The 27,759-nt window shown below is 42.0% G+C and overlaps 1 protein-coding gene across 1 annotated transcript in view; it reads left to right on the plus strand.

Moving 5' to 3' along the window:
• The window catches only part of ACER3 (alkaline ceramidase 3), a 38,834-nt gene extending 23,665 nt beyond the window's left edge, over positions 1-15,169 (plus strand). The window contains exons 7-11 of the mRNA XM_026850824.1: positions 2,695-2,753; positions 6,011-6,112; positions 8,907-9,011; positions 10,703-10,748; positions 10,977-15,169. Of these exons, the coding sequence (XP_026706625.1) occupies positions 2,695-2,753; positions 6,011-6,112; positions 8,907-9,011; positions 10,703-10,748; positions 10,977-11,030 (366 nt within the window). The 3' untranslated portion in view covers positions 11,031-15,169. The remainder of the gene's footprint in view (positions 1-2,694; positions 2,754-6,010; positions 6,113-8,906; positions 9,012-10,702; positions 10,749-10,976) is intronic.
• The last annotated feature ends 12,590 nt before the right edge of the window (positions 15,170-27,759 follow it).

A 27,759-nucleotide genomic window follows, 5' to 3' on the forward strand; every position in this document is an offset into this window, starting at 1 on the left:
AAATCCATGGGTGGTAAAGGAGTAAAAGTAAGCATTGCTCCCTGAAGTATAAACTTAAGTTGTGTAGCTTGGTTTATAGGCCTCGAGTAAGAACCAGCTGTAGCAAGACGTGCAGCTACAGTCTCTGCATATCACAGCAACACCTCCTCGGTGCTTGCCTTCCATGTGGAGAGGATTGGAGCGTGCAAGGCAGAACAGTTTGTTGTGCCAATCTTTCACAGGCTTTTAAACACGAATATGTTTTACTGCTAACAACCTGTTTGTGTGGGGGAGCGGAAAAGGCAAGAAATTGAAGTGTCAACTGTGGGCATATTTTTCTTCAGTCACTGCAAGGTTCTTTTTATTTTTTTTTTCCTTCTTACCTCCATTAAGACTGTCCTCTTCTGCAAGCCATTAAGCAACTCACTAGGAGATACTAAGCTGGAGGCTCTGGAAAGAAAGCTTTTCTTAGCTTTTGGTCTTTGCTGCTTTTAGCAGCTGCTGCAAAAAATAGCACTTTTAGCCTCTGTTTTACCTGGGCGTTGGGCTGCCTATTAAGCCATGTTTCTCTAGGCATAGTCTGACACTATTTATCTCCTTCTACAAAGAACCCAAGAACAAATTAGATAAAAGCATGAAGGTGCTCACACCCTTAACAAGTATAATAGAAATTTCTCTTCATGGGTAGGTTTTTCATGTGTCTGTGCTGCAGGAGAACATTTTAGCAATGGAAATTGTAGGAAGGAGATCAGCAAGGAAAGGGCATCAAACTCTGATTTGGATTCCAGAGGAGCCTTTCTATGAGTTTCTTCCTCTGTGTCATCTCTCTCTTAGAATAAATTATTGAATTTGATTAGGAAAACTAAATAGGCTGTTTTAAATGAGACTGATGAAGTAAAATGGCATTTAAGTTTTAAATTTAGTCTGTATTTGTTACACGATGGGGTATTTTTTGGCAAAATGTCAGCGATGAAGGATTGTACCAGCATGCAGCACCTTTCCCTTTTCCCTTTCTACTTTTACCTTGGGACTGATAAGCACTTGATATTTGGGCTGTGTCTAGTGGGTTTTGTTTTTTGGGGAGTTTTTTTCCACGATTTATGTGCCGTACCCGAGCAAGCGTTTTGTATAAAGTACAAGCCAGAACCAATTAGCCTTTCAAATAGTTTTGCTTTGTTTAGCTCTACAGAGCAGAAAACACAGCAGTAGTAGTTCAGTTACTGAAGTTATTTGATCTCACTCTGAATGCAAATAAAAAGCTGCTCTGCTGAATGCCTTTGCATAGTCAATATTGGAGCTTAGTTTTACCTGTTGTCAAACATAAGCGCTCTGTTGTCTGCCTTGTTCTGTATATATGCACTGATAATATGGTGCGTGCTATTAACCTCATAGTTAAAGCTAAAAGGAGTTTGAAAATTTGCCTTTATGGACTTTTGAAAGGTAGGTTTCACTTTGCATTATAGCAGTCTGGTTTATGTCGGATGAGTAGACACATGCATATGCTTGTAGGTTAGTAATAGCTGAGTGCCCTGGTTACAGTGGAGTAAGAGGTAGTCCTTGGCTTGACAGTGTGGTCTAAAAGAAGGAAAGGTATGAGGAGGTCAGTGCAACATGGTAAGGACACGGCTTTGTAAACACACCTCTGAGTTTAGTGGCTTTTAAAAATAGGCAGCAAAGGTTTCTCGTTTTGCTGTTTGATGTAAAACAAGGCAGCATTAGACAGGAGGTAAGTAAAAGCAAAATGAGAAAGGAAAGTCAGTGAACAAGGAAGCGAAGAATAGCAAGGGGCTTGTAGGCCGCCGGAGAGAGGCAAAGGACAAGGCACAACTGCTTGGAACAAACTGCCTTTTGGCAGGAGGAGAACAAGTGTTCAGAATAAAAAGCATGGAGAGTAATTTAACATTACCAGTGTTTGAAAATTGTCCCTGCTGCAGTGGCTTCTGCATCACTTCTCAGGCATGACTGACCACATCTCTTCTTTAGTCTGTACATCTTGGAGATGGTATGTGGATCCTAAGCTTGTGAATAAACAAAGAGAGTGATTTAAAGATCACGAGGCAGAAAATAAATGATTACTTTGACTTTTTATATAAGTCAAGCGATTACATTCAAATTCATCAAGCCTACAGTGAGCTAGATTTTGCTCATGGATCTTTTCAGAGCGTGTAGCCTTCCCACTGTATAATTAGTTTGAATCCCAACAATGTGTAATAGCTGGTTTTAAATGCTTCCTGGAAAGTTTCTTCCATACTTGTGTGAGCACAGTGCATAGTCTATTCAGGTGTTTGCTTTCAGGTAAAAATATTAATCAAATATCAGTGAAGGAAGTATAACTTTCCAAAATGTTTTTAGCAGATGGTTACACAATCCTGGCCTAAAACGCACAGATACAGAAGAGATGATAGGAGTTAGTTACTATTTTGATTTTTAGGATGCTTACGGAGTGCCATCTAGTGTTTGCTTTCTAATTCAAAAAAAGTGAAACTGGTTTTGCACAACTGACTTTCCCTGTAATTGCATAAAGGGCATGATTTATAATCATATTTTTATTTTAAATTTTTATAGAAGACTTCCTGGAGAGAAAGTTAGAGTGGATACTATTTTCCTGAGATGAAAAATAAAAATCAACAAAGGCTTCAAAAATCTTTTACTCCTGTTGTGTTTTATAAAGTATCTTGAATCCAACCGCTGAATTTTATCTCTTTTTATTTCCAGGTCATGTATGGAACACTAGTTTCCATTATAGTTCTACGATCTGTTTATATAGTATTATGGTAAGTAACCGTTTAGTTCAGCTTTATAAGATATAACTTGGCATTTGCATCTATTTTTGGTAGGCTTAACGTGAGAAATTGGCAATGGCAAAATTTCTTTACCTAGGTGCCTAATGTTAGCTACTCTGCTCTGCTTGGCTTAAAAGTAATGGCTCATCTCCTTACATTTTTCTGAAGCTGGTGGGAAAACATTAAACAAACTGGTGATTTCTACACCTATGATCAGTTTTCACTGCTAGGTGTTCTGCTAGTGGCTTGAGTTGTTAGCCTGGGACTTCAAGTGGAACGGAGTTTCTGTCTTCATATTGCTGGGTAACATGGAATCTGTTGCCAGTGTCCAAACTCTGATGCTGATGCTTGGAGAGAGGTGAGAGTAAGACTGCAGAGCTGAACCATCAGTTAATATTTTCCTTTCCTCTTCCATACTCAAGTATCTAAAATTCAAATGTAAAAGATAATGACACAGAAGGGTAAATGATAGTTTTCCTTACAGTTTTGTCTGGGTAAAGTTAGGTATACATTATGGAAATTGAAATATAAACTAAACCAAACAAAAGGGTACTAGAAGTGTTAAGAGACACTGAGAAGCATTAGAACCATCAGAGCACAGACTTGACGGGTAAAAGCGAAGAAAAAGGAATTGAATCAGTACTGAACACATACCTTTAGCTCTCAGGGGTTTGGTTGGCTGCCCCCTCCTGTCTCTCCCCTATGAATAATTGGTGTTCTCGTATGTTTGGGAATTGCCCCTGAAAATTACTGATTTCTCTCCACTGTCTTCATTCTAAATGTGCTTTTCGTTAAACTTTGAGTTACACATGTATCTGTTCAGGAACGCAAGGAAGAATTTAACAAAAGGTGTGAATTTAAAGTAGATTCACTGAATTGCCTTCCAGTTGCAATTTCAATTAATTCGGATTAACTTTCCCCAATAAATCCCAACAGACCAAGTGTAAATGTTCAGCGACTTTTATTAAGCAAGAATAACTTAAAACTGATAGCGTGTTGCTTGCAGCTTTAGAAATCATCATCACTTTAAGGCATTCTTCAAACGCATGAACATGGAAATTTTAATCCTAACCTAGAGCTCTTTAGTGCTATTACCTTAATTCACTTTCAAGGGAAACTAAGTTGAATCAAGTTCAAGCCTTTCTAGTTTTATTCTTATGCAAGGATTTAGCACAGTTCTAGTCACTTAAATTAAATTTCTTTCTCTCTGTGTAGACAAACCCTTGGGCCTTCTATCTTTCCAGCTCTGCAGTTTCCACACACTTGTGCATTCTCATTATTTCTGAAACATTTCATTGTCTTCTGTCATTATCAATAACACCACCATCCTCCCTTCCAGGGAATCGTTTATTGTTTTCCTCCAGCAAAGTCTGTCTCTGAAGTTCCACCTACTTTTTTGCATCAGTTTTAGAGGTTTGGAGTGTATTTTCCTAATTAGCTAGATCGCTTCATTGCAACATGGCCCTCCAAAGACTTGTTTCCTTCCCCCTTTGGTTATGTTATGCAAACTGGTGAGAAAGTTGGGATGGGGAGAGAAGTAGGTTCTCAATTTTAACTAAATTGCTACTAATTTTAAATTAGTTCTGCTAGAGAAGCTGTGCTAACCTGCAGGTGCCCTTTCTTTTCTCTTAAAAGTCATCCCCAAGTACAACTTCTGGATTTACTTTCTCTGCATTGCTAAAACATATCCCTGTCTTTCCATGGATAGTTCTAACACCTGTCCAAGCATGTTTCAACTTACGTATCGACCCCAATTTCTACTTGTTTTGTTTCTTACTTTTTAAATATATATTAGCTTCCTATCATTCGTATTTCTTGGTTCAGGGCTTGAAGTCACTCTGAGTTTAGAGTAAAAATCCCAAAGAACAGAATGTTACGCCTTCCAGGCTGCTGCCTCCTCCCATCCTCATCATTTGTTGCTGTTCTGCCTGTTTACCTCACACTTCTAATCTCTTTCTTGGGTCTGCTTCCTTCCCAAGATTACAGCTTGGCAAATGTTCTCTGTTCACGAAGCATGTTCCCCATTAATAAGTGATGCCAGCCTCTCTCTCTTTCCTTCACAAAACACCACCATTTATTCCCTGAACAATTCTAGCTATAATTACCTAATTACCAGCATGTATAACATACCATTTAGTGCTCTTTCATGTCCTGGGCTTGCTTATGTCTCTAGAGCACTGATTTGGGAATATTACAGTGTAGACTCTGCCATGTACCACATGGTGCTCCATGCATTTATTAGGCTAAACAAATAATAATTTTGCTCATTTATATTGGCAGTACACTTGTGAACATGTACAACTTGTATCTGGTTAGCTTGTCCTGTGGCAGAAGCTCTAACTCTTGTGTTTTGCACATTTTGGTTGCCAGTGCTCACGGCTCTGGCTAACACAGTGGAGAACCAGCAGCTCAGGAATGTGTTTTAACTGAGAATCTAAACTGTGCGTTCATAGTGCTTAAAAATAACTTGAGCAGTATTTCATGGCAACCTTTTAGGGTTGGAATTAGTGTTGCTTTTGGACTTGTCTTATTAGTGGGAAAGGAGCAAACGCTGCCAACTTCCATGTAGGAAGTTTACAATTCTGTGGGCCAACCTGAATGCAGGTAGCAAGGGTACGTTTATTAATGATTCCCTTTCTTGCATCTGCATTGTGTCTCCCATATCGTAAAAAGGACTTTTTTTTCCCTCCAAAAATGAAATTGATGTTTTTCTATCCCCAGTAGCGCTCAAAGATAAAATACAACATGAAATTACTGTTTTCTAAAACCACTTGTTTAGTTTTTGGTCATGGTGGTCTATGTTCACAAAAGATTACAGTCATTTTGAAAGATCTTATTTAAACAAATACCCTGGTACAGGGTTCTTATGTATTGGAAAAGAGCTTTTTCTTTTGGGAGAGTCCTAATTTGTAACATGACTAATTTTTAACTGAAAGATTATACATGGGACTGAAGAATTAGTACCTTTTAGCCAACTTCAGTTTTCCCACTTGTTGCATTAGGAGAGAGCAGTATTTAAGGGAGCAATTAGAAATGTAGAAGTAAAACATTTAAAAGACCAGTCTTGAAGAATGTGAATTGCGGGGGGGTAAAATGCGGTACTTAAATAGATGAGATTTGAAGTTGATATTTTTCCTTTTGGGAAAAAGAAGGCAGTTTATTTCTATGTAATAGTATTTATGTATGTTACAAGCTGCTGTTAAAGCATCTTGAGCTAAATTTTACATTATTTCTCTCTCTCTCTCTAGGGTATACCCATGGCTCAGAGGTCTAGGCTATACATCTTTAACTGTATTTTTAATGGGATTTTTTCTCTGGAATGTGGACAACATTTTCTGTGATAAATTGAGGTGAGTTTTTTTCCACTTTGTCTGGATAGCTCTTAATAGACTTCTAGCATAAAGCTTTGTATTTTCTGTGGTGTATGTTCAAGTCCATCTCATGGTATGTGTTGTACACTGCCTACAGAAGATTCATGAGGGTATTATCCAGTTTGGTCATGACTGTAGATTCAACAGTCAACAGGTTTTTATTTTAACTTCTTTTTTTCCACGAATAGATTTATTTTTTAAAATAATTGATATTCCTCTTTAACTTCAATTTAAATTGAGAGAAACTAATGTCACTGAAGTAATTTTGAGGATCTGTAGCTCACTAAAGCCTGCTATTCACAGTTGATTTCATCTGAATGAGTTTTTTATCCTGCTTTTATTTTGTTGTTTCTACTCTTGCTGTTTCCCAGGAAAATATCAAAAGTAATAGTTTTGCAGGTTAAAGAAATATATGTTGCAATATATCTGTCACCAATAAAAAATAGCTGTTTGACTGTCTCAGAAAGAAGGGAGCCAATATGCTGTGCTTGGCTGTCATAGTCTGAGGCCTTCTGGTTTAGCACTGGCAGAGGAGGCCAGGAGTGGCTTCCTCTCTGTTTAGCATATTGCCAGATGGAGTACAAAAGGCCTCTAGACAAAGCTTGTAGGAGCCCACCATCTTGTCATGTGGCTAGATATCCTGTCTGTGCAAGAAAACACCAGCCCAACACGTCATTCTCTTGACATGTGATCCTCTGGAACTGGACAGCTGCATCATGGCACCTTTCTTTCACTTTGTCGTGATGCTTGTGTTTCACCACAAGCTGGAGAAGATGGAAAGGTTGATGCCAGCACCCAGAAAATCCGTTCTGGACTATCTGATACACTGTTATGTTGCTGAATCTGTGGTGTACAGAATTGTCCTCGTGGGTTGCTTTGTCGGGGTCAGATCACAGTGTCCTGTAAATAAAGTCTGGTGGTTTCCATCTGTCTTTTTTGGCTCTCTAGTCCCTGCACTAGATTAGGCCAATTGAAAGTTCTCTTGAAACTTTTTAAAAAAAAAATACAGGTGTACTGAATATAATACATGGTGCCTCATCCCTAGAAACACTTGATACAGATAGGATAGAAAAGTTATTTGCCAACACAAGTGGGTTGGGTATACAGTGACTTTTCAAATATTGGCATCAGGGTTGATTTTTGCAGCTGCATCACATCACTGGTGAGATCATAACCCACAATTCACCAAGCCTGCTGAGCTGCTGCAGGTCCATGGGGCTTTTGAACTTGTTCCTAGACAAAGATTACACCAGCTGCTTAAGCGTTTTTTTCCATCCTCATTTTGTAAGGGGAAAAAGATGTTACCATGTTTCCTGTAATACTTGTTTGGTTATGGTGCTGGAAAAAAATAAATACGCTTGTTTATTAGCTTTAACCAGATGTCTGCAGAGCCTTTCATTTCTCTAGGTGGTGTTAGAACTTGAACCTTTGGAGAAAATACATTCCAGTTCCTTATAATGTTTTATCCTCTAAAGATCTAACTTGTGAATCATCCACCTACCAGCTCTTTTTGGTTTTAATGCTCAGAATTGGATTTTGATTCAGGTTTTGCTTTTCCATATTTCATTCAATCTGGAGATTATTTAAAAAAAAAAAAAAAAAATCTGTAGCACTCAAATTCCCTGGTTGGATCCATGTACTTTTGAACTTGAGCTTTGAGATTTCCTGCCATCCAAAGACTCGGAGGCTGTGCTGGGGTGACTGTATGTGTGTTCTACTATGTCATGCCTGGGCTGACTGAATCAAAGTTGTGGTTTTATTTCTGTGACTGAACAGCTCTGGAAACCAAGCAGTAGCTCAGGGATTAGCATTTAGTCAGGGGGACTGATCACTATAACATCAAGTAGTAAATCAGTATTAGCGAAGCAGCAGATTTTTCTTCCTTAATACCTTCAGTCCTTGTTTTCCTTTTTTTGTTTTGACTGAATATGAAATGAAAGTCAAAAAAGAAGACAGGCAGATGCAAACATTTGCTCCACCATCAACCAAAATAAGCATTTATCTGCAGAGGCCTAGTGAGCAGGGGAAATGGGGTCAACGTAGTTCCTTCCCTTTCTTTCTCTATCTCCATCCCTTAGCCTCTTCCCAAGTAACTCTCACCCCATGACCATGCAAAATACAAAGCATTTTCATGGAGTATTTTCACACCTTCTGTTTTCATTGCTTCCTCACTAAAGAGCCATTTTGTCCCTGGTTTAGAATGCAACAGAGAAAGGCAAGCTAAGCTTCCATGGAGCTGGAGAATAGATGGAGTCAATGCCAAATGTAAAGTGATAATAATGACTGATCGATGCCATTTCTTCTCTCAGACATTAAACTCAGCATTTCATCTGATGGACAGTAGTTCACAGAGTTTTAGGGAGGAGAATGGTAGAACTCATTTGGGACTGTGGGATGCCATAAATGTATGGCCTGAAATTTGAATCCAGAAGTAAAATTTGAAACCGGATCACTCAAGAAGAGTGATCACTGAAGAAGTGTGTGCTTTCTTTAAGTGTGTAAGAAAGACAGTTTGTTAAATATCTGTCTGTGCTGGCAGTATAAGGTGTAACTGCTGTTCCTCACCTGCTGAAAGCATGACTACGTAAAGCTTCACTTATGAAGGACATGCCTGAGATACAAAAACAGTAACGTGTGATCTGACAATCAAGCACTCCATTTGAGGTTGCTTAGCTTGAAAAAAACAAAAGAAACAAACAAACAAAAAAAAAATTAAAAAAAAAAAAAAAAGAACAAACAAAAAAAAACATTGCATGGTGTATCTTTCTTACAGAGCACTACGAGAGAAAATGCCTCCTGTTGTGGGAGCTGTGACACAGTTTCATGCATGGTGGCATATCCTCACAGGCCTGGGCTCTTACCTTCATATCCTGCTAAGGTAGGAAATGTTTTCTAAACTGGATGTTCATAAAGAAAGTTTAGGAGTTTTCCCAGGTTCAGATTTACTTAAAAATGTTGTATTGTCTAGAAGAGCAGGGAAATTACTACTTATTAAACTGGTGGGAGTTTTTCTTTCCTCCTTGCAACTGGTCTAAAAACTATCTAAAAGTAATTTTTGTTCTGCAAAATTTAATTGTTACTCTTTAAATAGTCGCGGTTCTTACAGGAAAATGCAAATCAGAAATGGGAACCCCACAGCAGTTAAACTTCAAAGCTATTTGACAGTATATTAATTTCAAAATGTAAACTATTAATACCTTTCTGTTCTTAAGCAGCAATCCTGAAGTACTTAAACATGTTTAATTTTAGAAGCATAACTAATCTTTTTGATAGGCACTGTCACTCCTGAAAACTAACAGGCGTCATGCTACGGAGCAGAAGGGTGATGGCTGAAGTGGTTGGAGCAGAGCTGTTCTAAGATATGCAGGGTATTAGTTTTAGAAGGAGACTTAAATGAGAGCCTAAATTAGCAAATCTGCAGCCAGCAGATTTTTGTCTCTGTTTTTGCTCTATACCACCATCTAGTGGAACCAGAAACAAAACCAGAATTTAAGCTGGAATCTGAAGCATTTCTGTAGTTTGTTCATTATGTAATGAAATAAAGTCTTACCGCTTAACCATTAGAGAATGTTTAACGGATAGATAGGTTGAGAAAACTTGATTGCATATCAGTTTTGGTACATCTAACCCAGTATGCTCCTTTTGACAGATGTTAAAATAGCTAGTAAAAGGAAAATGCAAGGAAATAAGTACATTTCCAGTCGCTATTCTGATAACTTTTTAACATATAGACTTACATGCATTCATGTATACGTGGATATGTATCTACATATGTGTGTATATATGTATGTGTACATGTAATATATGTCATGGTGTTTGGAAAACAGCTGCTCCATTTTGGCTGACAGGTTATCTGCTGCCCTAAACAGCTTGAGATAATCTTTTGAAGAGAATTCCTTACAGAAAGCAAACTGATGAAGACAGTTTGGATAGCATAGGCAAGGTTTTTCCAGCATGCTGCAGAGAGAAAATAATTTGGGTTTTCATCCTCTAGCCCTTGGGAAATGTGCAGATGACTAATTTGTCTGTCCTACCCCAATGAACTACATGCTTTCCCTGCAGTGGTTTCCCTAGTATTTTTTTCTCAGCCACGAAGTGGCACCACCTGTGTCTGTTTAAAAAAGTGGGGTCGTACACAGGAAAACATCTACTGAAGGGCAAGTGTGTATAAGAACGAAAATGAGATACAGAATCAAGCTATGATGCTTCCCTACCCCCCCTTAACATCTGCTATATTTTGTGGTACACTAATTTAATTTCATCCTTCCAAAATGACAGGCTTTAGTCTTTTCCACAGTGGAGAGAGAATTTGCTTCTCTGGGTTTCTCTCTTTCTCCCCACATAAGCGATAGGGCTAGATTAGTTTCCTAATCATAGTCTAGGACAGAAAGATTTACTGTAGTTTAGTGTCTCCTATTTTGTGTAAATCTAGGCAGAATGAGTAGCTCTGCAATCACAGAAGCAATTCTTTTCTAGTTGGAAAATAAAACTGGGATTAGTACATCATTGTTATTTTATGTGCTGTCTTATACATGAAATTATAAGCACAATTTTTTTCCTTTTCTTCAGTTTATATACAAGGACACTTTTCTTGAAACACAGGCCAAAGGTGAAGGTAAGCAAGCAATATTTTGTGTCCATTAATGCACTGCAGCATTCGGATATCTCACGCTTTGAACTTGCATTGGGCCTCACTGATGAGGCCTATTAGGGTACTACCTTTGATTTGTGTTTACAACCAAGAAATGCAGTTGAAATGATGCTTAACAGTGTTTGGTTTCTGTTCCAAGAAACATAATATTCCAGGAATTTTTTTCCCCTCTTCCTGTTTTTCTTTTGACAGTTTGTTTTTGGAATATGGCCTATTCTTCTTGTGGAGCCGCCCAAGAAGCTTTGACTGAGACCTAGGCAGTCCCATGCGATCACCTAGCCTGTTTGAATAAAGTGATTCAACAGTTACTATGGCTGAAGTGTCAAAACTATGATCAATTCAAGTACCATTGCTATAAAAGGACTTCTCTGTGTTACTACGCCAACCAGCCAGAACAGAGCAAAGAGTTGGCACACTAGGGAAATGTTTAGTACAGCTTTATTCTAAGTTGTTAAAACAAAGATTAAGACACAATATTTTTATGTATATATTGTATAGCTGATGATACTGAGCTAATATTTCGTGCTGGTCACAGAAAACTAACCATTTTTGAAGTGGATTGCATACGTTTTTCATTCGGTTGTCGTTCTTTCTGTGGTTTAAACTAATATTAGTAACTGAATGACAAAAACAGGCCATTGATGGCCAAGCTAAGCATTTGTGTGGCCTATAGTGAACTGAATGCTTAACCTGAACTACTTTCATCTTGCACTTTTATACAAGTAGTGAAGTATGTAATGATTTGTTTAGGACTTTATTCTATCTTGCTTTTCCACAGCCTCCTTTCCAATTTATATTTTAAGCAAAACGGTTGGGATACCTGTGCCATTTAGTTCATTTTGAACCGAACTTCCATTTTCTCTTTAGTCCAACTGAGGTACATCATGGAGGATGTTCCAGGGTGTGACCAGCAGAAGACACTTAAGATGGTGAAGAAAGGGGTTTTTGTTTGTGTGTGGAAACTGAATTCCTACTTTGTTTGGCCAGTGATCCATCGGGAGACTGCAGGGTGACTGCATAAACACAAGAATCACTTTTTAAATTTTTTATAATCATTATTTACATGTCTCCCTTTTTTATCCCTACTTTTTACTCCCCATGTCCCATTTATACTACAGATCAACAGACACCTTAGACGTGTGCTAGTTCAGCTTTGAATTCATTTCTTACCCTTATTTTACAAGTCTTAAATATTGGTCTGACTTTCAGAAGCATCTTGCTATTCAGAAATATTGAAGAAAGAGCAAAGAACAAGATTGATGTTGAGGATACCCCAAAATATAAGTGGCAGCACTTTGATTGCTCTTAATCTGTCCATCACACGGTTACTCTGGAAAGTTGACTACCTTTTCAAAACCAAACTTTGGGGTTAATGAAGGGGAAAAGTCCTCTGGTTTCTGCAATCTTTATCTACCCAGCTGATGAAAGTTAATAAGTAATCATAAAGAAAACATCGAACTAACAGTTTTTCAAAATATACCTCATATTGGAGGCTGTGGTTTTGACTCTTCAAATCATGGGGCAACTAAACGGAGTCTGTCTCTGGGCCTCCTAGCTGCCATGCTATGCAATTTTTACCTGCTTTTGATGCTCTGAGGGATTTGTCCTTCTTGCCATGAAGGAAAAAAGGGAAATGCTCAGGCTGGCTGGAAATCCTATTCTATATTGATTTGAAACGTGTCCATGGCAGCAGGGCACGGTAGTATAGCTATAAAGCTGTCTCCCAGATCACAAAGTCCTGGCTATTGTATAATCAGCACTGACTAAAATGGTCTTCTCCCTTTAATGTCCTTTTTTCCTATTTGCAGATTAGCTGCGTCTTGTGTCCGTCAGTAGCACTCCTACTGATGAGAATCTCCAAATAAATTCGTGGCTTTAGTTATGTGACTGACTGACTCACTCTTGGGATAAAATAGACCCAAACTTGGGGCTGGAAAAAGATACTTAACCTTGAGCAACTTCAGTGAGGTTTAAGCACGTGCTGACAGCAGTGCATTTCAACCTGTAAACGACTGTAAAGACTCCTGAATTGTAATTTCAGAAGAAATTTGTTGTCAGTAGATTCCAGTTCCACAGACAAGGTCAGCATCTATGTTGGGAAATTCGTGTGATCTTCAGGCTGAAAGAGATTAAAATAACTAGCATAGAGGTAGGAAAATGCCATCTTGGAACAAATGTCTTTATCCAGAAGGCGTATTTTTTTGTAAAGAGATTTCAGAACTATTTTAAAAATGTAGCTTAAAAATAAGTGCCTGCCTCTTCACCTCCAGGCTCTCTCAAGCATGCTTCTGCACACTGTAACTGATTTTCTTATTTAGTACGTTTACGTGTTTTCATAAATTAGGGAGAGAGTCCCTTAATAGGAGCAGTGCAGCAACAAGACACGTCAGCAGTCACTTGTGACATCTGCTAGGTATGGTATTATTTTTAAGAAGGTGAACAAAACCTTTATTTTGGTGGCCTTCATTTTGTTACTGGAGGATCTGGGGGCTCTGTTTGGTTTCCCTGTAATTGCAGGAACCAGAACGTGCTGAAAAGCCACTTTTTTTTTAATTGATAAGGCATCTCTACGGTGATATATTCTAAAGAAATTTGTGGATTCTTCTACACATTTGCAGCTAGTAAATATTTTTTTTTTCGATCTTGTTGAATTAAACTGTCAGGATTTAAAAAGCAAAGTCAGAAAAGCTCTTGTTTTAATGTTATGCTGCTGTTAGCTTTTCATTCATATATCATTTGTCACTGACGTTTTTATCTTTAAAAAAAATTATACAAATTGGCTTCTTCCTTTATTCCAGGGGTGACCAAAACATGCACACTTCTACCACCCTTACAGCAGCCTTTCCTTCAGGTTATGTAAGACCCTAAAGAATGTAATTTAAATGTATATTCTTCTAAGCATAAATAATCTGAAATCGTGGGTGCTTTGGTTTGACTGCCTTGTCTTGTGAGTGATATTGCAAATGGCAAGCCAGTTTTAACTGCATGTCACTGAAATTCAGACTGCCTTTTCCAGTGCCTGGAAAGACGTACATCCTTACTCCTGTAATGTGTTAAATGTCTGTTAAATTGCTTTTTATTTGTAACACTTGTAAAACATGCTGATTGTTTTTTTTTTCTACAAACCTTAGAGCAGCATATCCCAAACTTTTCTTGCACTACATCTTACAAGGTGGGTCATCTTTGATCCTATTTTTCAAGTAGGATTCAGACAGCAGCTACTTTAAAGGGAATTATGGAAGTAGCAGGTGTCATTTAAAATCAATCCTACAGGATGCGTTGGATGACCCGATAGCAATGAACTATTATTCTTTAACATCCATGAGGAACCAGGGAATCTGCCTTACAACCACCGGCTTGACACAGATCAGCAGCAAGTAGTTCTGCAGACTTGAGTTGAAAAATTCTTCCTTGGAAATAAGAGAAAAACCTCAAAATTACTCTCCCAGTGTGGATCAACACCATACCTTATGCCAGGAATCTAGATCTTTGCTGGATACAGCTCAAGACGTGCATTATCCAGAACTGAAGACAGGACACGATAAATAAATCTGCCATCTGGAGGAATCTCACCCATGTTTCGAAGGCAGTGTTGTTGGCTAGCAGTATTAGTCATCTCCGAACTTTATTCTACTGCTTTTTCTTTTAGCACAGGGAAGGTGTGCTACCTGCAAGTGTTTGGAAGAGTACCCCATAGTCACAGTTGGAATATGCAGTCTATCACTTGCCGATCTACCTCTGTCGTGTATTGTACAATACCTGTGCCCTTAATTATACCTGCCTGAATGTGCAGAAGGTAGAGCAGCCTCACCTGGACCGTGCAGCCCCTGAGGTTGGCAACAGTATCGTACTGATCCGTGGCTGACTCTGTTCACTGTGTGTAAACAGCCTGACTTGTTTGGTCTCTGTCACTTTTAGGTTGTGCTCGGTCTGGTGTTCATCTGCGTGCAGAAGTCCAGCTGCTTTAGAAAGAGAGATAAGTAGGAGGACTTAAATTCAGACAGCTGAAATGAAACCTTTTTGGCAGTTAAGTTACATTTAAAGCTAAGATGCAAACGGCATAGCTCATTTTACATGATTTTGGAAGAGATGGGATGGAAAATAGTTTTATAATTATTTCTAATTCTCTTTTCATTAAATACTATGCTGTCTTGTTTGGCTGAAGGGAAATTGTATGATTTGAAATGCAGTTGATTCTTGTGGCTGTAGTGCATTTGTTTCCAACACCTGATTTAGAACAAGAGAGTGAGGTTTTCAGCTAACTCCTCCATGTGAAACTCTCAGCAACAGAAAATCCTCCTTGTATCAGACTGTTTCTCACAGTCATTACCGCCTTGTTTAGTCTGCATTCAAGAATTTTTGGGAATGCTGGGGTGTTTTTTTTTTTTAAAAAAAACAACCTGTTTCTGTGGATATGTCTTTGGCATTTGATAGCAGGGGGTGAAACAATTCAATATACTACTTCTCAGTGGAAGACGAGGTCTAACAAAACAGCGCTGCTGTTTTCTTCAGTAGACCTCAGAATCCAGGAACACACCTTAACTTCGGCAGACTGTGTGCCCCATAATTTAAATTAACATATTCAGGTAAAACAGTTTACTTTAAAGAAACCCCATTTACACTGTAGTGGTAGGTGGTGGGAGGCTGTAACTGCAAAGCACTGTTTAACTGTGAGACTTAGTATGAAAAGGGATAAATGATGGAGTCTTTATTACCCATGAGAAGTGAAGGCCAGAAGGAGATTAAGAAATCTTACATGGAAAGAGAATAACAAAAGATTAAGCACAAAATCCCATAGTATTACGTCAACCACCCTCCTGATAACTGCACTTTAAATACTTATGTAACAAGCTTGAATGTTTTGCTATTTATACATTTAACTTTCCCTGCTGACTCTTCGCTCTTTGCCATAGAAGTGGTGTAGACTCTGTTATATTCAGTTCATTGTAGATTATTCAGCTGTTTTGGTTTTTTTTTATGAGGATGGAACATCACAGATTGTTTTGTACATGAATGAACACATTTCTTGCCCATCTGGAACGTCCTCTGCCAGCTTTGTTTGAGAGTCCGTAACGTAACTATAGAGAACGTGCTGTATAACTGTTAAGATTGGGTTTGGATTTCTGTGTTGTTTCTCGCTCACGACTGCCTATGACTGCCAAGTGCCTGATCTCTCTGTCACAAGTCTTTTCTGAAAGCTGAGGCGGTGTTTTCTACTGGAGGTCTGCAAGACAAGGTCCTTGGTAGATGGAGGGCATCAGTATGTTTGTGTTTTTTTGTTAAAAATCCTCCTATTGCAGAAGTCACAGCACTCTTTATAATCACTTTCCAGAAAGATAATTATCCAGTACGTGGCTCATACTTGAGCCTGACTACCCCACGTCCTTGATGCTGTTGCATCTTTTCAGATTTTGAAAGCTGGTTGAGGGATTTCGCCCGACAGCTGTTCATTTTAGCGTGTGTAATTCAGTGCCAGGCAGTGTGAGGGCGCAGCAGTCAAACAAGCACTTTATCCAGAGCCCCCTTACTGGAGCTGCCAGACAGATGTTCCCAACAGGACTGGGGATATGGGGATTCATATGTACAATTTTGGGGCCAGGGTTGATGCCCGAACCTCTTACTTTACTTCAGAACTCTCCCTTGTTAAAAGTGTTTAGATTTGATTAAGCACCTAATTGCAGATTTAAGAACCACCGAGTTCAGAATCCAGATAATGAAAGACCCTAAACCAGTGCCTGAAATTAATTTTTTTTTTTTGCACATAATTTCGCACAAGTTGAATCTGCCTGATGGTTACAGCAGATTGTTGAGAATTTAAAAATGCAAAGATAAAGGGTCTTTTATTATTCGTGCACAGGAATAGCTGTAAGCACAATCTCAGATTTACCCTTCTATCCCCAGAGCTCTGGAACATATATATATATGTTTCTCCAAAGCCAATGTTGAATAGAATGCGCTTTCACACATGTCCATAGCAAATCCTGTACCAAAATGTTTTCTAAATTGAAGCCTTGGTCATTCACTGCAGAAGAATTTTGGTTGTGTATCCTATTGCTGGCTGGATTTTAGAAGACTTTCAAGAGGCATAAGCAGTAGTTACTCCTTAGGCTGAACAGGAACTGATTTTTCTCTTGATCTTCCAAATTGATGTTGACTACTTGATGTTGACTGTTGAACTCAGCTTAATGCACTGATGATGTTTACTGTCTTAGCAAATAACATCTGTCCACCTGTAATGGACGTGAAATACCCCGCGTGTTATGTGACCAAACTTTCTGACACTATTAGTTCTAACATGGGCTTTTTTTCCTGAAATTCAGTATATTGTTGCAGGTAGATGATGACACTGTGACAGAAGAATAGCGGCTGACTTGTAAAACTCAGCTGCATTGAGCAATGTTTATTGACAATTTTGATATACTGAACTGATTCTTCATACCAAACCAGCTGGTAACTAACATTAAGCTTATATGTATCAGCATACCTTGTTTTGAAAAGCACAGTAGCTTTGAAATATGTAATGTATTTCATTTGTTATTCATGCTGCAGTCAAGCACTAATTTGTGTCTTTATAGTTCAAATTATTAAAGAATTTTGTTTTAAATACAACTTTTCCCACGTGTTTCTTGGCTTTTGTGTTGCGCAGGGCTGGCCGGTTCGTCTTGATGCTATTGAGAAGTGGGGTGGTGGTAAGTCTTGGCTGGTGGGTGCACATGTAGAACAGCAGGATTTGTGTGACCTGCACTGGTGGGGAAGCTGCCTGCCCACAGCTACGACAGCCCGAGTCCCTGCAGTTGTAGCACAGAACTTGGTCATCTTGGCTTCTCGCCTGCAGCCATCCAGCAAACACAAGAAACATTTTAAATTGGAGATGTGGTTGCATTCATTTTGAACTCCAGTGCGAGGCCGCTGGGGTTCCCCAGTCTTTACTGCTTAGTGCTGGGGCCCTTTGAGCACTGGACCTTGCTTGGGGGTATAGTGCAGGATCTTCTCACCTTCAGAGGCCTTTCCCAGTACACACCAGTTAGAAGGGAATTCAGGTGCCAGTACACACGAGTGGGAGAGGAAAAGGCAGGAGTAGAGTGAATGTGCTGTCAGCTTAGAGCGTGCAGTTCGCACGCCCTTTGCCTCATCCTCCTCTGGTTTTTTTTCAGTGAGAGAGAAGGATAATCACTGCAGGGCAGAATGTCTCCAGGCAGAAATCACAGACCAGTAGGCACTTACCCAGCAAGACTCACCACACCCCAGCAGCCAGGGTCAGGTAGCGACCATCAGCTATTTCCCCCACTTCTGGCAGCTCTTCCAGGTCCTACTCAGAGACTTCCCTGCTCGTGTCTGCAGCTGTGCCTCTGCAGGGACATCCTTGAACTAAACATTCAAGGGCCAAACCACAGGGCAGGAAACCTCAAAACCAGTGGTGTAAATGTCGGGGGGAACCAGTGCCATCTCCCCTCGGTGCTTGCCTGGTGGTGCTACAAAGAGGCACATCCAAACTCTGCAGACGAGCACTGCCTGAATGCTGGGCTGGGTGAAATCCAGCTTTGCGTTTTGAGCTTGCGGCTAGCCTAGAACCGAGTAATACTTCGAAATTTCCCTGGGGATAAAAACATTGTGGTTCTGTCGAAGACCGCCTCCCAACCAGAAAATTAAATTTTGAACTTGACAATTCCCTTCAAGACTGCCAGTTTACTGGCAGCTTTATTAATTTCCCGTTCCCTCTTTCCCCTCCACTACTCCCCTGTTGTTTTTTTCTTTAACCTGTTCAAAGGCTAAAACTGAAGCTATATATTTGCAACGCTTTAATCCTGATGGCTCTAACCAGAGACCTGGCTGTGCTTGGTTCTGGACCCACAATGGGGATAGTTGCTACCAGTTTGACAGAGGAGCTGGTAATCCAGCCTGGACCTTCAGTGCTATGTGCATGGAGGTAACAGAGTCACAGAGCTGTGATGGATTTGTCTCCTCTGTGGGTCAGTGGGTGACTCTGTACCTCAAGCAGCCCAAGTGATCTTGGCTTGGCTCTTACCCAGAGGCACCAAGCACTCAACATGCTTGTGTTATCTCCTGGCCTTACGGAAAACAAGACGAACTGGCTGGAGGTGAGATCGGTGATTTGGCATTACCCGGGAGAGCTCTGTGTCCTGGGAGAACATCTTCAGGGCCATCTGCCCCATCTCTGCCTCCCCAAACAACCCCTTCTCCAACAACTCAGGGCAAACTTGGGTTGCCTGAAGGGGTAGGTCCAACACCAGACTGGGGTTCAGCAGGGCTCCTCTGATGGGTCCCTGTGGGGACAGGACAGACAGACAGACAACACCACGGTTGTGCTGGTGTGGGAGGAAGGATCAACAGAGGCAAGGCAAGGACAAGTGTCTGGATTCAGCCTCAGTCGCCTGAGAACCTGAGAGGGAATAATGTTGTGAGACCTGAATCTCAGGAGGTGCCCTGCACCCCAAGCAGAGACAGAGCTGGGGTGACGTCCTCGTTCACCTTGGGCATGTGAGGGACCTTGTGTCTGCCAACACAGAACTAACGTGTGGAGATGCGTGATGCATAAAACATCCCAACCTACAAGGAGAAACTCCACGGACTTCCTTGAGACCTATTTTGCAATCAATATAGTTAATTCAGCATCCTGGCTCCTAAATTCCTTACCAAGGTAAGATATCCCCAAGCTGAGTGGACCGTGCACCCACAGCACAGCACCCAGCGACACCTTGAGGCATCGAGGGCTCTGACTCAGTGATTTCTCATCGCTGGGATCAGGTAGGTGAATGCTTATAAATAGCAGTTCACATAATCCCCTGAAAATTGAATTAATGGAGTTACTCTGCTGATGTAAACTGATGTCAAACCCCTAATATTTATAGGCTGACCAAACATCAGAGCTGTGATTTATGTGGATGTCTAACCTTAGCATTGCTTCTTCCTCATAGCTGGCTTGTTGACTCACTGCTGAACAGTGGAACAGAGTAAATCTGTTAAAATACTGCAGTGTTGTAGAAGCCTGGGGACAGGTCCAACTTCTTCTCCTCAGGTGAGAGAAGTGATGAACAAACAGGACAACCAAATCCACTCTGCACCCAGGCAAACCTGTCCAGGCACTTGTGAGTCATTGCTTAACAAGATTTTGTTCTTTTGGAGTCCTCCAAGGGGTTTGTTGGGGGTTTTTTTATCTTTTTTTTTTTTCTTCTATTTGTTTGCTTTTTTTCTTTAATCTTGTTTTCAACATCCCACCTTGGCTGGAATGAAAACAAGATTAAGTGCAAGTTACAAGATGAAAATGAGCAACGAGCTTGCCAGCAACAGTGTCAAAGCAGAGCTGTTACAGAAGGGATATTTTTATACAGGTTATCTGAAAAGCAAACAAACTTCAGCTGTGTTTTCTTGCTGCTGGCATTAGCTGAAGCAGGAAGGCTGATTAACATCACGGACTCGTTTCTTCCACGTCCCCCTGAATTTGATGGTTTGTTGTCAATTTGCTTTGCAGTTGATGTGCTCATGGCCACCCCTCTGGAGCAGTTGTGGCTCTTCAGCAACACCCAGACATCTGATGTTCAGGATGGGGTAAAAGACCTTTTTCCCATACCACGATCCGTGTTACATCCCAGCAGACCCCTTCCTCTCCACTAAGCATCAGCAGCCTCACGTCAGGTTTGTACAACCATCACAGCAACAACCCCAGCCCAGACCCCTGGTGAGGTTTTGGTGTGGATCAGGGTTTAGGGGAAATCAATGTTTAAACACCACTCAGGACATACTGTTTTAAAGAGAGAATCCCAGATCAACATAAAAACCTGACCCTTCTTGCCTTAAGTAGATTTAAGCACTACACAGAGTGCTGGAGGCAATTACCTCCAGCAAGAATGGTGATGTGTATCTGGAGCAGAAACGTTCTCAAGTGGGAAGGGCTGGAGGTGGAAGAGAACAACAGCCTCTGATTTCAAATGAAACCATGGTGTTTTCCTGCCTGAATCCATGCCCAGCAAGGCTATTTTTGCTTAGAGAGCTGTATTTTAATTACATATATATATACATATATATATACATATATATACACATATATATATACATACATATATATATATATACAGTCTGATAATACCAGAGATGGCTCCTGCAGCTTGAATTCAGAAGTCAGCAAATCAGCGAGAGCAGAAGGAGTCTCCAGTGTTATTAAGGTGTGACAGTAGTTGTAAGTCTTACACATTGGTCCCAGAAGGAAACATATATCTATATGAGCTGTGAAGGTACGGCCCATGTCAATGTGAAGAGTAAAGCCCTACTGCACAAAGACCTTGTTTCTTTTTTTTTTTCCTCAGCTTGCCTAAGGAGAAGTAGCCCACCTGGTTCTTCACAAGTGACCCACGTGATTTCTGCGGTCGCTTGCACTGACCCAGGTATGAGACTCTGGGATTTCTCTTGGCAGACCTGGGTTCAACAACATCAATCCGTGGGTACGAGTGGAGCAGCACCTCGATTAAGGTGCCCAGAAGAAGGGACGATGCCCCGTGTGTCACTGGCTGAGCTGTTTCACTGATTAACTCACATCTCCCCCGGATAAAAACCAGCACGCAGCAATGCTGTGGCAGCGGGAGCCATGCCCAAAAGCACAGGGGTGCTTGTGCCTGGGGGTCACCTTCTTCCCCTTTGCTGTCCCCTCACAGCTGCCATGCCCTAGCACAACCTTCCCAAGGTGCTGTTTGAAACCTCTAGGGACAGGGATGCTGCATCCTCCCCTGCCCACCTGCTCCAAAGCTAGACTTGCAAAGTTTTCCTTAATATCTCAATTAGACACAAGCCTTGTACCTTCTCTGGGCTTCTCTCCTTGTGAAAAGCTGGATGTGAAGGGGATTTCCATCTTTTCTTCTCTAAAATGTAGATGTCACTGAACTGGAGATTTTTTTCCTCCTGTCTTCAAAGTTGAAATAGAAACTTTTCCATTTTGAAACCCTTTTTTCCTCTCTTTTTAGCATCAATGCCTTCTTTTTGGCAAAGACATACAGCAACACAAAGGCATTTCATTGGCTGTGTATATCACTAGACATTAAAATACCACGTGCAAAGAGGAAATAATCTGGATGCTTTGGGATGGATTGATGTTCTTTTACAGTATGATTTTCCAGCCTCATCCATAGGGGTTGGTCTTTTTGTGCTATATGACCACAGCTGGATCTGTTTTTTCTCTCTTTTTCCTCTTTAAAACACAGAGATGAGACAGTGCCAATCTCGCTGGGAACCCTTTGAGCAAGACCTAAACGCTTCTGAAAGGATGCAGCATCTGGGTCAGACAACCCAAGCCTGTCCCACTGGCCCCATGCAGCAGCAAATATCTCCTCCCACGGCCCAGACCACCTGAAGTCCGCTGAAAGCACCAGAGCAAGTCCTGGGGCTGGATTTAGGCTACAAACACTTGCCCAGATGAAACGAGAGGTTCCGCTGAGAGTTCAGAGCAAAGCTAATCATTTTATCTTTGTTTTTCCTTACCAAATGCACTTGTTTGCTAATTAATACAGCCCTTTCTTCACAACTGACAAGTAAGTGAAATTACTTGAGTTATTAAAAAATAAGGAGGACCTCAGATCGTAGGAGGACCATATCATTATCTAGCTGGCTGCTGTCCCCTATTGCTAGCCTGGGATATTAATTATTTTCCTGCTGATTCAGAGGGAAGATAGCCAAGCTGTGAATCAGCCCTGCCACTTCTTGCAACACCTGTCTTTTCCCTAGATCTCCTCTCCAAATCCCAGCTAGGTCTGGCAGCGCTTTGTTAATGAGATCAGATGTAATTGCAGCACGAGCCGGGAGGTTTGCAGAGACAGGAGAGAATTGGAGTAACTGCTCTTCCTTCTGCACTGCAAAACAGAAAATGCTAACTGAGTTGGATGTATTTTCCTCCAAAAGATGGATTAACGTTTGCTTTTTTGCAGGATCAGAGGGTTCCCGGTTGCTTCTCCGTTGTTCTTCCCATGGACTGTGCAACGCCGACTCCTTTAAAAAAGCACCGTGAATATGAAACACAAATTTCTCAATTTCTGTACACTGTCCAGCAGCCAAGACATGTATCCTTGTGTGAGTGAAAGTAGATATGAGACAGGTTTAATGAGGCAACAGCTTCTTGGCAGCACTACAGGTCTGCTCAGAAGCTGTATCGTTACTCATTTACTTGACTAATGCAGTTGTGTTGTGCAAAGGAGGGGGAAGGCTATCTGGAGGGCCAAGTAAATGAGGTTTAAAAAACCCCAGTGTAGCTAACTGAGCAGGGTTTGATGAAGCTTTGATGGGACTTAGGCATATTGTAGTTTTGGGGTTGGTGGAGATGCCTTCCTGGGAACCCTCTGAAGATTTAGGGGGCCCCATCACAATGTATGCCATGCCTGAGCTTGCACTGGCTACACAGAGCATTTAAAATTAGTGCCACATTCCCCTCGAGATTTCTGATTGAGACATCCCTGTTCTCTAAAGCAGGAAAGGAGGGGAATCAAGGCACACAAGATACCACTGGTATCATTGTCATCTGTATTGCTGGTGTGTGAGGGGAGTACCTGCACGACACAGGTGGTAACCAGCAGTTGCATCAGTGGTGCTGGATAATTGCTGCTTTTCCCAGTATATGACAAAAAGGTGTATCTGGAGATTTTTAAATCATGGTTGAGTGCGCTTCACAAACTGGCAGCAACGAAAAACTACTGGTGTCAAAGATCTCTTTGGGAAAAGTACATTTGGGAACATCACCTTCTCCTACACACTCGTTTTGGCTACAGTACAGTGTTTTCCCCTAAAATATAAAACTTGCAGAGGAGGAAGGGGCAGAAGCCAATCGCTAGGCACTGTAAGAAAAGAGCATGATTTCTGAGCATTCGTTGAGGGGCTGTCCCCAAGTCAAGGCTCTTGTCGACTCCCAAACGCAGCAGCTGAATGACGGTTCAGAGGTTAGACAAGGATGCTGAGCTGTGCCTTGCAGCTGGGGTTTACGTGAAGAACTACATCGCTGTTGGTTTTTCCCCACACCCTCGGCTCCACCTTTCCAGCCAATCTGTACTGCAGCAAATAAATCTCGACTGCGCTAATGGTTTTATGCTTCCATAATGTTTGAAGCTAAGCCCGGATGAAGCTGAGATATAGAGGTGACCTCTCTAATTAATACTCAGGCAAATTCCCCAAGCTCCGTAATCGGAGACAGGCAGGAGCAGAGGTTGGAGTTGGCTTCCTCACCAAGTGCAGGAGCCAGCACAACTGCGGGAGCTGCTGCATGCTGACGTTGGGGGTAAGGTTAGGCTGATAAGCAATATGTAGAAGAAGATACCTTAGAAGCCTGCAGGACATGTCCTAGAGATGTTCCTTGCAGGAGAGTAGGTCATAGAGTGAAAATATCTGCTTTGGAAATGGTGGGGAAGTTCCCATATGACAAGTTCTCATGGGATGAGAGTGATGGAAACATGGGTGCGTGGTTCCTGGTGTAGGGGGGTGAAGGGACTGTTGGGACATGGTTACCACGGCAAATTATCCTCAGTCCCTCTGAAACCTCTGTTGAAATGTTGATTTTTGTTTAAATTTTTGTTGAAATGTTGAAACCTTGAAATGCCAGGGGTGTGAGTGGCCAGCCCACAGGTCCTGGTGGATGTTGGAGGCAGCTCCGTCAGAAATATGTTACACAAAATGAGTAAATCCCCGGGGAAATTTGTCCTTTCAAATCCACTGGCTACTGGTCTTACTGCCTTGTCTTGTAGAGAATCATCTGAGTCATCTTTCTTCTTCTGGGAGATTTGCTCTGCATATGTGGTGGCAGGGACTTGGGCAAGGGTGTTCCCATGAGGTCCAGTGTTTTCCTGCTCCTCTTCCCCGGACTTGGCCACTCCAAAAGCCAAGGAGGGCAGCCCAAAAGTGACGCCTGAGAGTCACCATCTGGAAGGACAGGGTCTCTTCTGACACAGGAACTAGGCAGTGCTTTGATGTAAGTACGCATTATAAATGAGTAGTACTATTAGGCAACTGGGAAACAAAGAGAAACTCAAAAGAACAACATTTTTAAAGATTTGCTTAAGAAAAGCAAATCCTGCCTTTCTGCGAGTCCTCCAGAAACAAGCCACCAGTTTGCACAGTGAGTGTGACTGGAAGGAGAGGGAAGCTGTTGTCGGGCAGAACTTGGTGTCAGCTACGCCAGTGTAAATCCAAAGTCATTCCACCAATCCCAGCGCTGTTCTAGGCTTCTGAAGCCAAGATCAGAATTTGTCCTGATACCACAACAAGCTGCTTATTTGTAAGAAGAGTTGTGTGGAAGAGCCTTGATGTGTGGCTCTACCTTGCCCAGTGCTTTGTGCTCTTGGAGCTGCTGGAAGTGGGAGCTTCAGATGTCTCTCTGCTGGGAGCTGAAGGCAGAGATGGTGACAGAATGGAAAAAAAATTCCTGTATTTGTCTCTGGGGTGAAGAGAAGGATTAGCAGGAAAATTGCCTAAAAATCTCTTGGCAGGATTGCTTGGAGCCCGCATTTGTAAAGATGGCTTCTGACCCGTCATAAATAAAGAGCAGCTGAGAGGACAGTGGTACCATTTGCTCCTTTCCTTCCTTCCTTTCAGCTCCAGGGAATGTGGGATTGCTGGCAACCCGCTTATTTTCCAAACTGTCTTGCTTCTCAGTGTGGAAAACCCAATGGAAAAATCAAGGTCATTGACTGAACTCCTTCCTGAACTCTGCTCCCAAGCAGAGGTGAATCCTTGCCAAAGCAGCTGAGCCCTGGTCCCCTCCAGCTGGGTGGTCATGGCTGAGCAATGACCAAAGGCCTGGTGGGTTTGCGGCCCTCAGATGTTGACTTCTAAGTGCTCTAGTGCTGCTTGTGCCATGAGAAGCCCTGGCGAGGTGGGAGCCCTTGGCCAGCACCTTTATCTACTGCGGTCCCGGGGCTTTGGCAGAGGGCAGCACCCACACGTTGTTACCTCCTTGTGCTCTGTGGTAGCCCAGCAAAAGGATGGATGGCAGGTGAGATGGAGGTGTACCACTGGCTGTTACTCATCCCTCTACTATTCCTGGGTCTATCAGCTTATATCTGGAAGCCTTGAAAATTTGAGGATTTCTCTGCTCTGTTAAGAAGATGGGTCCAGGCTCTTTGAAAGCCCAGGAATAGAGCGGTCATGTCATGCTCAGCTCCTGGAGCCCAGAAGGTATTACAGTGGGTTAAAAGGGTGGGAAATGCTCACACCTGTATCCTCCACGCTCTCTTTAGGTGGTATCTCTGTTCTGCAGAGTAGTTTAGCTGTTGAGCCACCCTGCTGCAAACCCAACTGGGGCTTAGCCAGGATGCTTGCCCCAACCTCATCTCCTTAAGTGCAGATTACCCCAAAGTGCTGCAGGGCTGGGCCAGCACGGTTGGGTTTAATATCGCAGCACATCCCTAGACCAGGCTTTGCAACGTCATCTTTTTTTTTTTTTTTAGCACTTGGACATTTTCCTCTGAAGTCGCTTATTCATAAGCAGGCAAGCACTTGCATATGAGAACAGATCAATGTGGGGTAGAAAAACTGTTAGACTAAGCCCAGCTCTCCTGTAATTATGCACTCCTGAGCAAAAGGCTGCTCAGACAGCCAGGGACTGGAGACCTGAGCCCTGTTTCCCACACCGTGTCACCTGGTGTCACCCCGAGGAGAAGAATTCAAGGAGGAGTCAAGATGGAGGCGCAGATTAAATGCTCAAGCAGCCCCGTGCTGCCAGAGCTTGATTTGTGATGCCCGAGTTACCTTCTGTAGATACAATCGTACCACGCCTCTGCTGATTTATGTTGCTAGCTTTTCAGGGGAAGGCCCATTTCTTAGCATCTCTCTGGGCCACAGCTCTCGCCCTAATCTCATCCGCTACATCAACTCTCTCCTCCACTATAAACCCCGATGTCATGTTTTCGTTCCTCTTCAAACAAGACTCTTGCTAGTTGACTTTTGTCTTGCTTAATAGCAGCTGGCCCGTTAAAAAGCTAGCCCGATTTGTGACTGTGCAGAAGCAAGCGCTGATACAGACAATTAAGTGGAGAATTTAATGGTATGGATTTCCCAGCAGAGTTATCAATTAGCACAAGCTGTTCGCCAGCCGGCTGCTGTGCGGATCACGGCGTGGGCACATCCTGAACTGTGGCTGATGTGTTCACCAGGGCAGCGAGGCAGAGGGTGGGTTTCATCCGGGCTTATGGTTCCCGCCTTGCATTTTATGCAGAAACAGGGGGGAAAATGGGCCTTTTCACGATGAAAGGTTTTGATATGGATCTTTGGATGGGAACGTCTCTTCTGGCCAGGCATTGTCGTCATTAAAGATCTGACTGCCGTGATCATGCTGCTCTAATAAGCTACAAGGTGTGGATTTGTTGGCTCCCAGTCACTCCAGATCACACCTGCCCAGTTTACTCACTGATTTTCCTACCTTAGGTGGTCCATAGTAGTGCGTGGTAGAGGAGAATGGAAAGGGAGGAGATGCCTGATGTTAGGGAGCTCTTAAACTAGGAGGAAAAGGATATTGCAAGGTCTTATAACTGCAAGAAGGTGCTGGTGAAGTTCAAATGGGAAATGAAACACAAGTATTAATAACAGAAAGGATATGCAGCTCCTGGACCATCTGCCAAGAAAGTTGGCAAAAATCTCAGGCAAGGACCTGTCGGCATGAGCGACCAAAGTATCTCGGATGCCCTCTGAGTCCTCCAGCCCTGCTAAGCACCTCCCCAGCCGCTACCCAAGTGTCTTTGCAGAAGGAACATCACCAAGTTCAGCCCCGAGCTGGACTCTGCAAGGGGGAACTCCCCAGCCCATGCCTTGTGGGGCTCCACAGGGTCCCCATGAGCATCACAGCACTGCCTTTCAGTAGCCTCAACTTCTCCGTTGTGGTCAAGGACAGCAATTTGGCTTCTCATCCAAGAGCTGCTTCTGCCAAAAAACAAGAGGAGTTTCTATAGTTTCCCTTTTCATTACCAACTTTGGTCACGATGACCCCCATAAATAA

This window comes from Athene cunicularia (assembly GCF_003259725.1).
Source record: "Athene cunicularia isolate RWA chromosome 1 unlocalized genomic scaffold, athCun1 chr1_part1, whole genome shotgun sequence".
Classification (NCBI taxonomy): domain Eukaryota; kingdom Metazoa; phylum Chordata; class Aves; order Strigiformes; family Strigidae; genus Athene; species Athene cunicularia.